The sequence below is a fragment of the Morus notabilis genome, unplaced genomic scaffold, assembly GCF_000414095.1.
Source record: "Morus notabilis unplaced genomic scaffold, ASM41409v2 Scaffold2090, whole genome shotgun sequence".
In the NCBI taxonomy this organism is placed as follows: Eukaryota; Viridiplantae; Streptophyta; class Magnoliopsida; order Rosales; family Moraceae; genus Morus; species Morus notabilis.
The window spans coordinates 11,220-24,964 of record NW_010359164.1 but is presented as its reverse complement, the minus strand read 5'-3'; the positions used below and the strand labels follow the sequence as shown (position 1 = coordinate 24,964).

At 35.2% G+C, this 13,745-nt stretch overlaps 2 protein-coding genes across 3 annotated transcripts; both read left to right on the top strand.

The window, feature by feature from the left end:
- The first annotated feature begins 2,244 nt into the window (after nt 1-2,244).
- On the top strand, nt 2,245-7,476 carry LOC21386903 (probable protein phosphatase 2C 12). 2 transcript variants are annotated; one of them, XM_024162795.1, is made up of 10 exons: nt 2,245-2,431; nt 2,805-3,107; nt 3,968-4,139; nt 4,272-4,425; nt 4,508-4,571; nt 5,065-5,172; nt 5,650-5,775; nt 5,936-6,171; nt 6,408-6,610; nt 6,699-7,476. In XM_024162795.1, the coding sequence occupies exons 2-10, from the start codon at nt 2,910-2,912 to the stop codon at nt 6,746-6,748; spliced, it is 1,311 nt and encodes a 436-aa protein (XP_024018563.1). In that variant the 5' UTR covers nt 2,245-2,431; nt 2,805-2,909; the 3' UTR covers nt 6,749-7,476. The 2 variants fall into 2 exon arrangements, with proteins under 2 accessions (XP_024018563.1, XP_024018564.1); XM_024162796.1 differs by having other exon boundaries at nt 6,695-7,476.
- Nucleotides 7,477-10,368: 2,892 nt separating this feature from the next.
- Nucleotides 10,369-12,122, top strand: LOC21386902 (BRI1 kinase inhibitor 1). Its single transcript, XM_010093757.2, has one exon. The coding sequence runs from the start codon at nt 10,959-10,961 to the stop codon at nt 12,054-12,056; it is 1,098 nt and encodes a 365-aa protein (XP_010092059.1). The 5' UTR covers nt 10,369-10,958; the 3' UTR covers nt 12,057-12,122.
- The last annotated feature ends 1,623 nt before the right edge of the window (nt 12,123-13,745 follow it).

The window sequence follows — 13,745 nt, the reverse complement described above, 5'->3', positions numbered from 1 at the left end:
TAATGAAAAGTTTTTTCATGTTTTTTTTAATCATATATTCTGTCTCATAATGATTTGTTATATATTTTGTTTGATAATGATTTTATTGTAAAAATAGTGATAATGTCTATTCTTGTATCATATATACTCTAATTTAAATTTGTTATTCATTTTCATAATTTTTTTTGTTAATTTGAAAGAGCCATCGGTTTTTAAAAACCTTTCGTGGGTTTTCTATTTTTTTTTTTAATTTTTGCAATAAAGAAAGTTTCCCTTCCCTTAGAACATTTACATTTCCTTAAATGCATATTTTTTGGCTTCTGATTAAATGCATATTAAAATCCTTGTATACGGACGTTGATTCCTGTGTTTTAATTTGTCATTGATTTATTTTAAGATTTTGTTTCTGTTTCTTGCCTATTATTATGATGTTTACTTATTTATTTATTTATTTATTTTTTCATTATAGGAGGATATAAAAGTCTTTGTCTACAGGATAGTAGAGATTTTTGTAAATAAAAAAAGTAGGCATTTTTTAAATCCAAGCGTTCATAATAAACATTTATGTAAATAACCCTAAATATTAAGACACGTAAAATGGAAGTTATGTGTTGTTTATATTTGTTAGGACAAGTAAAAGAGACAATTTTATGAAGAAAGTCTTTGATACTTGCTTCCTTCCACGTCTTGCTGGGGGTTGAATATGACTCAGTCCCTTGACCTGCATTACGCTCCCCGGCCTCGTTACTTTAACCGGTGGCCAGCACGATTTATACACGCTTATTTATGGATATAATATAATTTTATAAGAAGGGTTAATTTAAAAAATAATTCCCAAAATTTATACTCAACCTCCCCCTTAACTTTTAAAACATCCTGAACTTAACTTTTGGCTGTGTTTGACGTTATTTTTATTTTTGTTTTTTTACGTTTTTTGAGAAAGAAAAACATAAAAACGGGAGAGAAATGACGTTTGACATAATTAAATACAAAAAATAGAAATAAAAATGATTTTTTGATTTAGTATAAAATGAGAGAGAAAAAATAATTTTTAGTCATTTTTCATTTTTTGTTTCTATTTTCTCATATCTCGAGTAGAAAGAGACATTAATGGATTTTTTATACTGAAAACAATTTCTTGATAAAACTACCAAACACATTTTCAAAAGTGATTTCTGTCTGAGATTGAAAACATTTTCATTTTCATTTTCATACAAAAATAAAATCATTTTAAAATGAATTCCAAATGCACTATTTATTTTTCAATTTGTTTCAATTTTAACCATTTTCACCAATTAAATGTTAAAGAGAAGATAGAATATGCACATGATGCTGATGGAATACAAAATATGTATGTTATTATGACGCAAAAAACACAAAATAACACTCTACTGAGTACTGACAATAAAATTCAGGGACCATTTACACGATTTTTACCTTTATGAGAACAATGTTCTTTTAACTATGCACCTTACTTAATATGCGTTTATATTTCATTTCACTCCATAAAACTATAAAACTTTTATAAATGCTTCATGAACTATTAAATTTATGTCAAATATTGTCCTTTTGACTTTTTCAAAGTTTATGGTGCAAAAACATAAAATTAATAGTTTTATAGACAAGTTAAATTAAAAATCAATATATTTCAGGAGACATAATGAAATTATAGTTAGTGTAATGTCATCTTCCATTAATAACACATATTGATTTAGATAGAAATGGGTGTTTTACATGATTTTACACTGCTTAGGGGTGAAATGAAATATTTTTAAAGTTCAGGATATGTCGAACTAGAATTCATAGTTTTGAGACATTCATAAAATTAATCACTTATTTGTCTATTCATTTATTTTTAAGTAAGATATTAAGACATTTATTTATTGAAGAAAGAAAAACAAATCCGAAAACCCAGTCCAAGCAAAATTTATTTATTTATTTTTTTGATAATTCCGTCCAAGCAATTTTGTCCCAATCACTGGTCGGCCAATTCGATTCCTTTATTGTATTTGTTTTGCGGGGCCCTCCTTTTTTGGGGCCCGCTCAGATGAGATCTACAAGAAAAAGGCTAATGATGCGTGATCACGGATACGTCTGACAAAGCGCCGCAAGCGGCTAAGCCTCAAAGGAGCGGCTTGGAGCGCCGAACCACAGGAACGGAACGGTGCCACGTCAGCGCATAAGAGAAAGCGTTAAAAAGGGGAAGGAAAAATATAAAAAAGAAAGAGAATGGGGAAGAGGAAAAAAAAATGAACAGAAGTTTACAGCTTTTTTTGCGGTTTCATTTATTTGTTTCTTCCTTTTCTTTTTTCGGTCTCTCTTTATAGTTTTCCTATGAACAATGGAATTTCTGCAGAGCGCCGGGATCCGCGTTTATCGATCATAGCGTAGAATCCAATTCGCATCACTCATTCTTTGCGCGTAATCTCCATTGTTGACATTATCTTTTCCTGTAATTTTTCTCTCCTTTTCCTTTTCGATTATACCTCAGAATTCCTCTGAATTTGGTCTCGTAATCAGAAGTTTTGGACTTGAATTGTATTCACATTGACGTTCATTCTGCAATGGTTTCGAGATTTGGCGATTTCGTTGCGAGATTCTTTCCCAACCATATCAATCTGCGATTGCTAATTTTACTCTAATTCGGAGTTTTTGTTTGTTTGTGGATGCGTAATTTCTGCTTATAGCAATCTCATTGTTCGTATTTGTTGATTGCCATTTTGTTCGAAGATCTTGTTTATTTCGTCCTAATAATGGTCGATTTATCATCAAAACGATTGATTCCTATGTGCCTGTTTACTAATCGAGGGAATGTTGTTTCGTAGTATCGCAGGTTTTCGGGTTCAATTAGCTAATGGAGGCTTAGAGGCCATAGCGTTGTTTCTTGGGAAGCTGCGTTGGAGTTTTTCGGGTGACAAAAGAAGCGAACAATGTCCGCGAGGAGTGAACATCACACGGTCCCACTTTCGGTGCTGCTGAAGCGAGAATTAGCCAATGAGAAGATTGAGAGACCGGAAATTGTTCACGGTCAGGCCAGTCAGAGCAAGAAAGGGGAGGATTTTACTCTGTTAAAGACTGAATGTCAAAGGATGGTTGGAGATGGTGTTTCTACCTATTCGGTTTTCGGGGTATGCTCTTTTTTTTTTTTTTGGGCGAACGATTTACATTTGCCGCATTTCTTATTCCTTATAAAGATAGATCATGGTTTCTGAATACTATGTTTCTTGACATGACAATTGATGCGGTGAGTAGATTCCAATTATATTTTAGATTTTCTACATGGTTGACTTGGTATCTTTTTCCACGATCAAACTAGTTCACTAGTCACCACGTTTGGAGCTTTTAATGATGTTTGGAAATTTGAATAATGTAAAACTCAAGACATTCGTGATGATTCGACATTTCTGGTGCTTCTGTGTTATATGTTGAGTATATCAGGGGTTAATACAGGAAGCGACAACAAATTGTGAAGCGACAACAAATTGTTTTCTTTAGATGTTTAGTTGTGGAAAGTAGTAATTACCGATTAGTCGTAGTTGGGAGATGTAAGGCGCTTATTGCCTAATGACTTGTATGTTTTATATTATTCAGTTGATAGCTGATACGTTAGACTAGTCTAGTGTGGAAAAGGTGAGATTTATGACTGAATTTCAGACACGGGTCAAGTAATTTCCCCAGCTTTGATAGAATCATGCCTGGACCTATTTTACTTCATTTTTAGTGGCTATAATTCTAAAACCAACGGAAGGATTTTTTAGGATTGCACCATATGAGATTTGTCGAAACTGTTTTTAGTCCATTTATTAGTTGACTTCTTTTCTTTTCTTTCTTGTTTTGGCCTTATCTTTTATCTGTTTATACTTTTTTATCAGTTCCAACTTCATTAAGACTATGAAAACTATTGCTGAAGCGTTGTTGTGTATGTCTGTCTGAAACCAGAAGTGGATTTGTTCATACTTTATAGCTTAAAAGCTGTTGTTTGTTACAGTTATTTGATGGACACAATGGATCTGCAGCTGCTATTTACTCGAAGGAGAACCTCCTTAGTAACATATTAAGCGCTATCCCTTCAGATCTTAATAGAGATGAATGGATTGCAGCCTTGCCAAGGGCTTTGGTTGCCGGCTTTGTCAAGACAGACAAAGATTTTCAAGAGAGAGGTATGGTTAATTTCATTTTCTTTCTCAATTTTCAAAAGATTGTTATGTTGTTGTGCACTTAAAACTCTTATTATCTCGATTCCGTTTTTCTGTATGCGTGAAATTTATACATGTTTGTGGTCAAACTTTCAGCACAAATGTCAGGAACGACTGTCACCTTTGTGATTATTGAAGGATGGGTCATTACTGTTGCATCGGTTGGTGATTCCCGGTGTATACTTGAAGCAGCTGAAGGTGGCATATATTACTTATCCGCAGATCATAGGCTTGATAGCAATGAAGAAGAGTAAGTTATAAGCATAATTTATCTGGGGCTTCAGTTAACAATCAGTTTTTGTACTAAGGTTCCCTCTTTTGTATTTTGATAGGAGGTTGCGTATCACAGCAAGCGGAGGCGAGGTGGGTCGACTTAATACTGGTGGAGGTGCCGAGGTATATTCTCCTCTATCTCCCTCCCTCTCTCTCTCTCTCTCCTTTTTAAATTTTCTGTTTTGGTTGTTTCTAAATATTCATCATTCCAATTAATCCATCTTGTTCCAAGCTTGTACTTTTTTCATGTTTGAACCTCATATCTAGTAATATTCTTATGAATGCATGAAACTGTTTCATGCAATCTAGCGTTGGAACTTATGATGCCCATCATTTCACTAGCTGGAAGATGGAATGCAAGTGTGCTCAAGGATCATATCTTTTGGGTTCTGAATGAAGTGTGTTGTAGGATAATGCTGGAGAATAGAATTCAACTAAGGAAACAAATTTTCTCTAAATTTCTGCTTAGGTCACATGTGTTGGTTTCTGATTTTTGATTTCTTGTGGCTTTTTTCTTTTTCTTTTTATTTTTCTTTTTTCTTTTTAAAAATCCAATTAGATTGTCTCTATGTACACGAGTTTTGTAATCATAATTTTTTTTGGGTTTCTTTTGTAGATTGGTCCTTTGAGGTGTTGGCCTGGTGGCTTGTGTCTTTCACGATCTATTGGGGATAGGGATGTTGGCGAGTACATTGTTCCTGTTCCTTATGTTAAGCAAGTGAAGGTTTGTTAACTTCCTTTAATGTGCCTCGAATTACCTGCACTATCGTTTTTCTACCTTTTCCTTTTCCTGGTGTTCCTGTGAGCTATGTAAAGTTATTTTAATAGTTATTATAATCAATATATCATGTTAGAATGTGTTACCTTTTACACTGATTAATGTAGTAAGAAACCAAGATAACTTCTATCCTAGTGGTTTATTCCCTTAACACCTTTGCCACAAATTTGTATTGCACCAGCTTTTTTATTGTGTTTTTCCAACTCTAAGATTGCTCGAGATGCAATTATGCTTTTGTGAAACTGGACACAGTATCCGTATTATATATAAAACAAGAACAGTGTGGTTCAGATTGTTTACTTTCTCCTTTTCAAATTGTCAATTTTTCTTTAGTGGTCTTTTATTTGTCAAGGTATTAGCCATTATGAAATTTTCTGTTATTCTTCCGAAGATTAGAAGCTTACCATTTTCAACTGCACACAGCTGTCTACTGCTGGTGGCAGGCTTATCATCTCAAGTGACGGTGTATGGGATGCTTTAAGTGCAGAAGCTGCTCTTGATTGTTGCCGTGGGATGCCAGCAGAAGCTGCAGCTGCACAAATCGTGAAGGTATATCTAGAAATAAAATTTATCGCTTTTCTTGTGGATGTGTATACTGGAACATTATGCTCTTAGACGTCGCGCCGCCATTGTGGTACTGTGAATTCTTTTACATTTAGCGCGTGGTATTTGTTATGCACTGTCTCTTATTGTTATATTCCTTTTCCAGGAGGCTTTACAGGCAAAGGGACTTCGAGATGACACAACCTGTATTGTTATTGATATATTGCCTCAGGAGAAGCCACCTGCTCCTTTGCCCCCACCTAAGAAGCAGGGTAAAGGAGTATTTAAGTCCATGTTCCGCAAAAAGTCAAATGAATCATCTTCTTATATTGATAAAGAGTACATAGAGCCAGACATGGTGGAGGAACTATTTGAGGAGGGATCTGCTATGCTTTCAGAAAGGTTTGTGCTGAAAAAAATAAAAAAGAAAAAAAGAAAAATCATTTACCAATATAATTTTTTTTTTTGAATTTGATGCGTATGCCATGAAAAAAAGTTAATGGTCTGTTTCCTTTCTTCAGCTTTCCTTTGCCCTTTTGTCTTTTCTTCTTTCTTTGTGTTTCACTTTTGGGGTGTAAATTATGAACAGGGAGTGCAAGTGCAGGTTTAGTATTTTGATATGCTTGTGTTGAATGCAGGTTGGACACGAAATATCCACTTTGCAACATGTTTAGGCTGTTTATGTGTGCTGTTTGTCAAGTAGAAATGAAACCAGGAGAGGGTATTTCGATACATGCTGGCTCATCTCATCCTGGAAAATTGCGCCCTTGGGATGGTCCCTTCCTTTGCTTAAGTTGCCAAGAGAAGAAAGAGGCCATGGAAGGGAAGAGACAATCGGGAGGTATTTAATGATCTCTCTCTTTGTTCAGTTCTTATGTTCCACCTTACAACTCCAAATTAATCGTCGTTGTTCTATTGGTTTCAGATAGGTATAGTAGTGGAAGTGACTAGCCAACCCTCGGCTATTTTTGCGTTTTGAGAGCATTAACAATTATTTGGATGTTGATCACAATTGGGAAGCCAGAGCTTTTTCACCACATAAGTTTCCTTGTGGGGAATGTTCAGTATTTAGGTCCATTATGACATTCCGTATCTTTACTTTGGGCCCCATTTGGATCTGTGTCAACTTTTCATGTTCCAAGTCGGTAGATCCTGGCTAAGGCTGCCACTTGCTTTTAGGAGGATCTCTGGTTCTGACTTCAGAGTGATGAAAAACAGCGCAAAAAATTTTGCTGAGAAAAAGGGTCGTGGAAGGATTGGGTAAAACTTGCCTGTGCATATCGTGTTGGAGGTAATCATTTTTCTTTATGGATCCACACCGTTCCAGTTCATAGAGCTAACACTGAGTGAAAGTAATCTAGGATGTAATGTTACTATATATAGTGAGTTCTTTGAGACCTGATAAAACTTCCATTGCAAATTAGGAAAAAGCTTGTGCCGCTCAACAGTATGAATTTGTTATCCTTAAAGGAATGTTATTTAAAAAAAAAAAAAAGCTTTAAATAGGCAATTAAATCACTTTTTGCCTTTTTTTTTCTTTTTTCTTTTTTCCTTCTCCTTTTTCAGTAAAGACTTTTGATTCACAGTTATCCTTGACTGTGTTGATACAACAGTCGGTTCATTGCGTGGAAGGGCCTAGATTTCTTTGTAAATACTCTTTTTTACCTTTGCTTTAATAACATTTTATATTACACTATTTACATCTCAGGGAATGTTTGAGTTATGATTTAGCTGTTCGTCATCATCATCACTTGATGATTTTCATTAATCTACTAGCCATAAAAATTGTTAATCAGCGGCGATGCCAAGTTAGTGTGATTAGATTTGGCGTGGTAATAGTGGTAATACCCTGCAGCACGGCTGTGCTCATCAATCACATTACTGGGACCAGGCTTTTTGGGGGCAAGACGTAGACACCGCTTGTCTGTAGTTTTGTAATAAGCCGAGTTACATGTGAACCTGCAAGTTTTATTAGTGCGACTTCTCTAATATATGGAATTTTATGTGGATCCATTGATATCTAGGAGAAAAGGATTGATGTGTGTAAAGAAAAAAGGGAAAAAAAAAAAAAAAAAAAAAAAAAAAAAAAAAAACAGCACAGCTCTCTTTCTTGCTATTTTGAACAAAGATTAAGCTCCTTGTGAGAGGGGATGCATGAGTCATGACCATTGATGACTGAAGTTTAGGCCCCACTTTAGACCACTATGTTTCAAAGCTGTGACAAGATTGTTGATAATTTTATCGAGGAATGTTTGTCATCGATGAACTAGCTTGAAAAAAAAAAAGAGAGAGAGCGAGATTATGCTTTAGAGGGGGAAATCAATCAAAGATGAGGAATATAAAGCACAGAAACAGTATGCGTAAAAATGACAAATCGATCGCAAGAGCTTTAGGACGAGGAACGTAAAGTACATTTTATACACAAAAATGACAAATCGGTCACACGAGCCTTTATAAAAAAAAATATAGAGGGAATTCACTTGTACTATTGTCTTGGTTCGTACCTTTTTTTTTTAACAAAAAAAAAGTTATATGTCCAAATATGACCATATGAAATCACAACTATTCTTTTAGGACGAATACAAAGTATTTGGAAAGTATGGTTCTCTATTTTAATTTTTTATTTCATAAAGCTAAGCTTGGCAATTTTCTTAAAGTGGATCAAATTATCGGAGATTATCTTTGCTGACCTAGTGAGGGCCAAGGAACATGGTAACAACTGGATAGATAGTCATAGAACAAGGGTGACAAACACATACATACCCAGAGAAAGAGAGAGAGAGACGCGTTAGCTTTTTTGGCTTGTATTGCCATGACTGGGTATTTTCCATTGAAGAAAGAATAAGATTACAAAGAATTATGAGTGGCCAGTGGCAAAAGCAGAAAAAGAGAGAGCTTTCCGACCTAAAAGGGGATCAGAGGACTTTGAGGACCGAGTGCGAAATCTTTGTTTTATGCACTGTTTGTATGTTTCTCTCTCTTCTTATCTTTTTGGAGATTAAAAGAAAAAAAAACACACAAGTTTTTTAATATAATTTTGAGTGGTTTAAGTGGTGAGGATATGACTCAGTCTACCACAATAATGCCACCATGATTGAGATGTTGACCTCAACCATACGAACAAATTTCCTCTACGCTGGACTGGACCACTCGCTACACGTGTGCGTGGGCCCACCACCTCCCACCTAACTGTAAAAAAACATGTATACCATGAAATGATCTCTTGGGTCTTTTGGCCCCTTTCACCACCGTCTGATTAAAATTTTGAGGAATGTTCAGAGTCCAACTTGAAGTTTTAGTCACATTGTCTGTCGTAGACCTCATTTGAACTCTGTTTTGCTTGCTTGCTTATTATTATTATTATTATTTTCTTTCCTTTATGCTATGTTATGTCTCTTGAATTGATTGATACGTTTGATTGGTGAAGTGTACGCAGCTGCGTATGAATCCCAACGTGTCTTGCATGCCCCGCTTGAGGGCTTATGTTCCTTATTGCCTTTTGTGACAAAAAATCGTGATGGGCCCTTTTTCTCCTACCAATGAATTGGTTCCTTTTAATTATTTCTAAGACGTTACATGACACTAATTGTATTTCTGAATGCTTTTCTATTTAAAAAAAAAAAAAAAAGAAAATTGTATTTCCATATATCCTGTGTACAACTGTACATACTACATGTGTATACATTACATATATTCAAAGTAGTCTCCTCGTCCCTACTTGTATTAGACTGACACTAATTCAAAGTAGTCTCATTTTAGTTAGAAGTTAGAACCAGAGAGTTCAAACGATTGAATGAAAAATATTTGACCAAAATGAAAGAACTATTGTTATTATTATTATTATTATTAAAACTATTTAAGGCGAAACTCGAGTTGTTTGACTTTATGAGCGAAAGAGATGGATACTATCATCTCAACTCACTAGTTTAAGTGGCCTTTTACATCCAATTTGAGATTTGTCAAGAGTGTAGAAAATGGCAGTGCATGACGCGCAAATGTCATTGCAGTTGAAAAAAAAAAAAATTATGGAAAAACGTGCGAAGAATAAGAAGCATAAAATTTTAATGAATCTCTTAATGACTTGGATAATGTGACATTAAATTTTTTTTCAGATGGATATAGTTACGTGTCAACTTGAGTTCATGCCACGTGTAAAAAAAGTTAATGATGAATTTTAAAACCACTATTGATGGGGCCTAAATCTAATGTAGTCTTCTCTCAAGAGAGAAAATTGAGAAAAAAGAACCGCACTTTGAGACCATAATTTCAAGCTGTTGGGCGACTTTTAACGACACATATAAAGCTTATCAATCTTATCTAATTATTTATCTACTAACTCCCGGGACTAAAAAAAAAAAAAAAAACAATATTCTTAACATGTTCAACCTCGTTTAACACACTAAAATTAATACACACACACACATATATATATATATATATATATATATATACTCCACACGAGGACTTATTTAAATAAACACATTTCCCAATGTAGTTGCGTGCAAATGGAAACCATAGTAATAGCGAAAGGAGCTTATAATTACTTTCGTTATAAATTCAAAGATTCCTCCTCTTGAGATATGGGGGGGGTTTGCATTTTTCTATGTGTACGTGAACATGACCTTTTCTATTGGGGACACTTCCCATTTGCCCAAAAGAAACAACTCCAATACAAAGACACATACCCAAAATAAAAAAGCCTTTGCCTCGCCAATCCCATCTGCCCTTTTACAAGTAAATTTGGATCCTTGTGATCCCATTTTCCCAAATCACTCCCTACAATAGCTGTTGGATTTGACAGGGACCCACGAACCTATATAGATACAGCTAAATTTATCGCTTCAATCCAATGGAGTCATTGCCCACCACAACCCTTTTAATTTTTTATTTTCCTCCCCCACTCTTACATAAGAACATAATAATGCATGCAAATTGAGCATTTTTCAACTAATAATTCCTTTTTTTTATTATTAATTTTTTTTTTGGGTGTGTGTTTAGGCGCATTCTTTGCACAAAAGACATTTTCAAGCTCAACTACAGACTGACAAGACCCTCTCCCTCTCTCTCCACTGCTTCACAAATCGCCTTATCTTTACCCCATAGGCTTTTTTTTAGTATCCAAAGAACCAAACTTTTTTTTTTTTTTTCCTTAAAGAAAAGGTGAGAAGAAAATTCAGATCCCTTGAGTTATGGACGCTCATCATCGTCACCACCACCACAACCAAAAGCAAGGCAGAGAGAAATCTGTGGACACCAAAATTGGTCCTCGCGATGCTCATCATCAAGATGATCAGAAATCACCACCACAATCTTCTTCTTCTTCTTCTTCTTCTTCAAAACAACAGGTAACAATTTCCCCTGCCTCGCCACCTTCATCTTCCTCATCTCCTTCACACGAATTCTCCTTCACAATCTCTCTCCACTCTTCCAATCCCACATCAAAAACAACAAAAACAACAACAAACGACAGCAAAATCACCAGCACCAACCAAAAATCCAAAATGACACCTCCTCCTTCATTCGCCATAGATTTGTCCCCTGCAGACGACATCTTCTTCCACGGCCATTTGCTTCCTCTCCACCTCCTCTCTCACCTCCCCGTCTCTCCCCGCTCTTCGACCAACTCTCTCGAGAGCTTCACTCTTCCCATAAAGGACGTATCATCTTCAGACGACGCGCAAAAACCCACCAAAGATAACAAGTCAGATAACAACCACAAAAATTCTCCTACTATTACTACTATTAGCCAAAAAGCAGAGCCCACAACAACAAAAGGGTCGTCAAGAAACAAGCCGAAATCCTCGTCGTTTTCTTTGTTCGGGTTGGGAAAATGGAGAAGAGGATACGAGTTCAGAGAACGAGAAGATAACAGTACCAGAAATAAAGAGAAGCCGAAGAGGAAGCTGAGATTTGAAGTTAGTCACGTCCTCAAAAGGTACATGAGAATGGTACGGCCTTTGTTGTTTTTTGGAGGAAGAAGAGCGAATAGTAATAGCTTTCATTTACGTAGGCAGCCATATTCGTTCTCTGGTATTTTGAGTTCGAGGAACAATAGTAGTAGTTCTAATAAAGATTTGAGAGAATTTAGGAGGAGAGGAGAGTACTCGGCGCCGGCGTCGATGAGGACGTCGCCGTCGAACAGCGGACTGCTTGTCGCGTCGGCGACGCTTCCTTCTTCGGCTAGTGATAGCACCATGGAAGAGTTGCAGGCCGCCATTCAAGCTGCCATTGCTCATTGCAAGAACTCCATTAATGCCGGAGCCGAAGATCACAAACTCAAGTGCTAATATGAGTTTTGGCAAAAAATTTTCATGTAGTACTTTACTACTTTTTTTTTTCCTTTTAATTTTTTATCAATTGCATGATGTTTGTGTTTGTCTTTTTTTTTTTTTTGCTGTGTATAAAATTAATTAATGCATGAGTATCCATGTAAATGCGTCATGAGATGAGTTCAGAAGAAGAGTTAATGGTATATATTATATACAATAGAATACTGCAATATTCAAGAATTAATGTTATTGTGTTGCAATATCTTCCAGTCTTAGGTAAATAAAAGAATCTTTGTATGATTGTTTAATCAATATCACGTGAAGCTTAGAGGCTTTTCCAGAAAATGTAACTATTCCATTGTGCTTTGATTTTATTCAGGAATTCTCTTGAGCTTCTTGCGTTACTTTGTTATTGCTGTAATTGCAAGTAGCATTTAATTCTCACTTTTATCTTTTCTTGTTCTCCTCATGGGCCCTCCCCCAAAACAAAGAAAACAATGGATTTAGATACGTATATATGTGGTGCGTATATATATATGCACGGGGCGTATGTAGTATAAATTAAATCAAAGTCTTGTTAATTGTTATAGTGTTTTTTAACATGTGTGATCCTTGGGCAATGTTTTATTAATTAATTCCAAATCATACCTAACGACATGTTAAATCCAACTATTTTTGATCCTTTAGTGCTTCCAATCCTAACACTTTAAAAATAGAAATCCATCAAAATGATAAGTATATTTGCGAATATTTCAAGTTCCATTTTAAGTAAGTGGGATTAAAGTTTATCACTAATTGATTACTATAAGAAGAGCTAAACTTTCTACTAATCATAATTAACCGTGAGTGGAAATCTCCAATCCTTACTCTCGTACAAAACTGCCACAAATAATACGTAGATATTAGGTTCATTAAAGGAGCCTCCATCACCATTAATAGGTTCATTCGAGGGTATCCAAACCTCTCGAGACACCAAAATATCAAAATTAATCATCCACGCTTCGTAATTTCATCGTAGCTTAGGTTCTTAAATAGGAAAGGATCACAAACTAATCCCTTAAATTAGGGATTAAAGACTACCCACAACCATTGATCTTGTAGTAATTAACGCAAAAACTAATTCAAAATTATAACTAAGAAAATAATTACATGTAAGAAAAAAAAAAAAAAAAAAGACATTCTATATAATCATGATTATAAACTCTAACCAATCTATGCAGACAGAAAATAAAGAAGGTAGACCAAAAGATAAAGAGCAAACGACGATAAAAAGAAGTGAGAATCCTAAATCCAATAAAAGGGGAAAAAAAATCCGATAAAAGGGTTGTGAACACGGTAGCACTGAAAAGATATATTGGGCATCAATGGCACTCAATAGCTGTGGGTCTGACGAGTTGATAGCCGCAGGAAGGAAGAAAAGAAGTACCAAGTACAACAATCATGTGGTCAGATAACAATAATGCAGATCATCGTAGGTATTTGGTCTTTTTCTTGACACATGAAACACTTTTTTATTTTTTATTTTTTTGGTAATTACACATGAAACACTTGGTTCATCACTCTTCGGGTACTATGATTTTATTTTATTTTTTTAAATTTTGCTGAGATCATGATAATGATGAGGAAGATGATATGTTTTGAGGACTGGGCATGCAATTGACTGATCTAGTGGCTGCCCTTTTTCCTCTGTTGAGGACCATCTTTTAT

What these genes read in the sequence shown, in the direction of transcription:
- LOC21386903 (XM_024162795.1), top strand. Translation starts at nt 2,910, where the DNA reads ATGTCCGCGAGGAGTGAACATCACACGGTCCCACTTTCGGTGCTGCTG. An exon ending in ATACTGGTGGAGGTGCCGAG is followed by an intron (nt 4,572 to 5,064) that starts GTATATTCTCCT and finishes TTTCTTTTGTAG; the next exon opens with ATTGGTCCTTTGAGGTGTTG. An exon ending in AGGGAAGAGACAATCGGGAG is followed by an intron (nt 6,611 to 6,698) that starts GTATTTAATGAT and finishes GGTTTCAGATAG; the next exon opens with GTATAGTAGTGGAAGTGACT.
- LOC21386902 (XM_010093757.2), top strand. Translation starts at nt 10,959, where the DNA reads ATGGACGCTCATCATCGTCACCACCACCACAACCAAAAGCAAGGCAGA.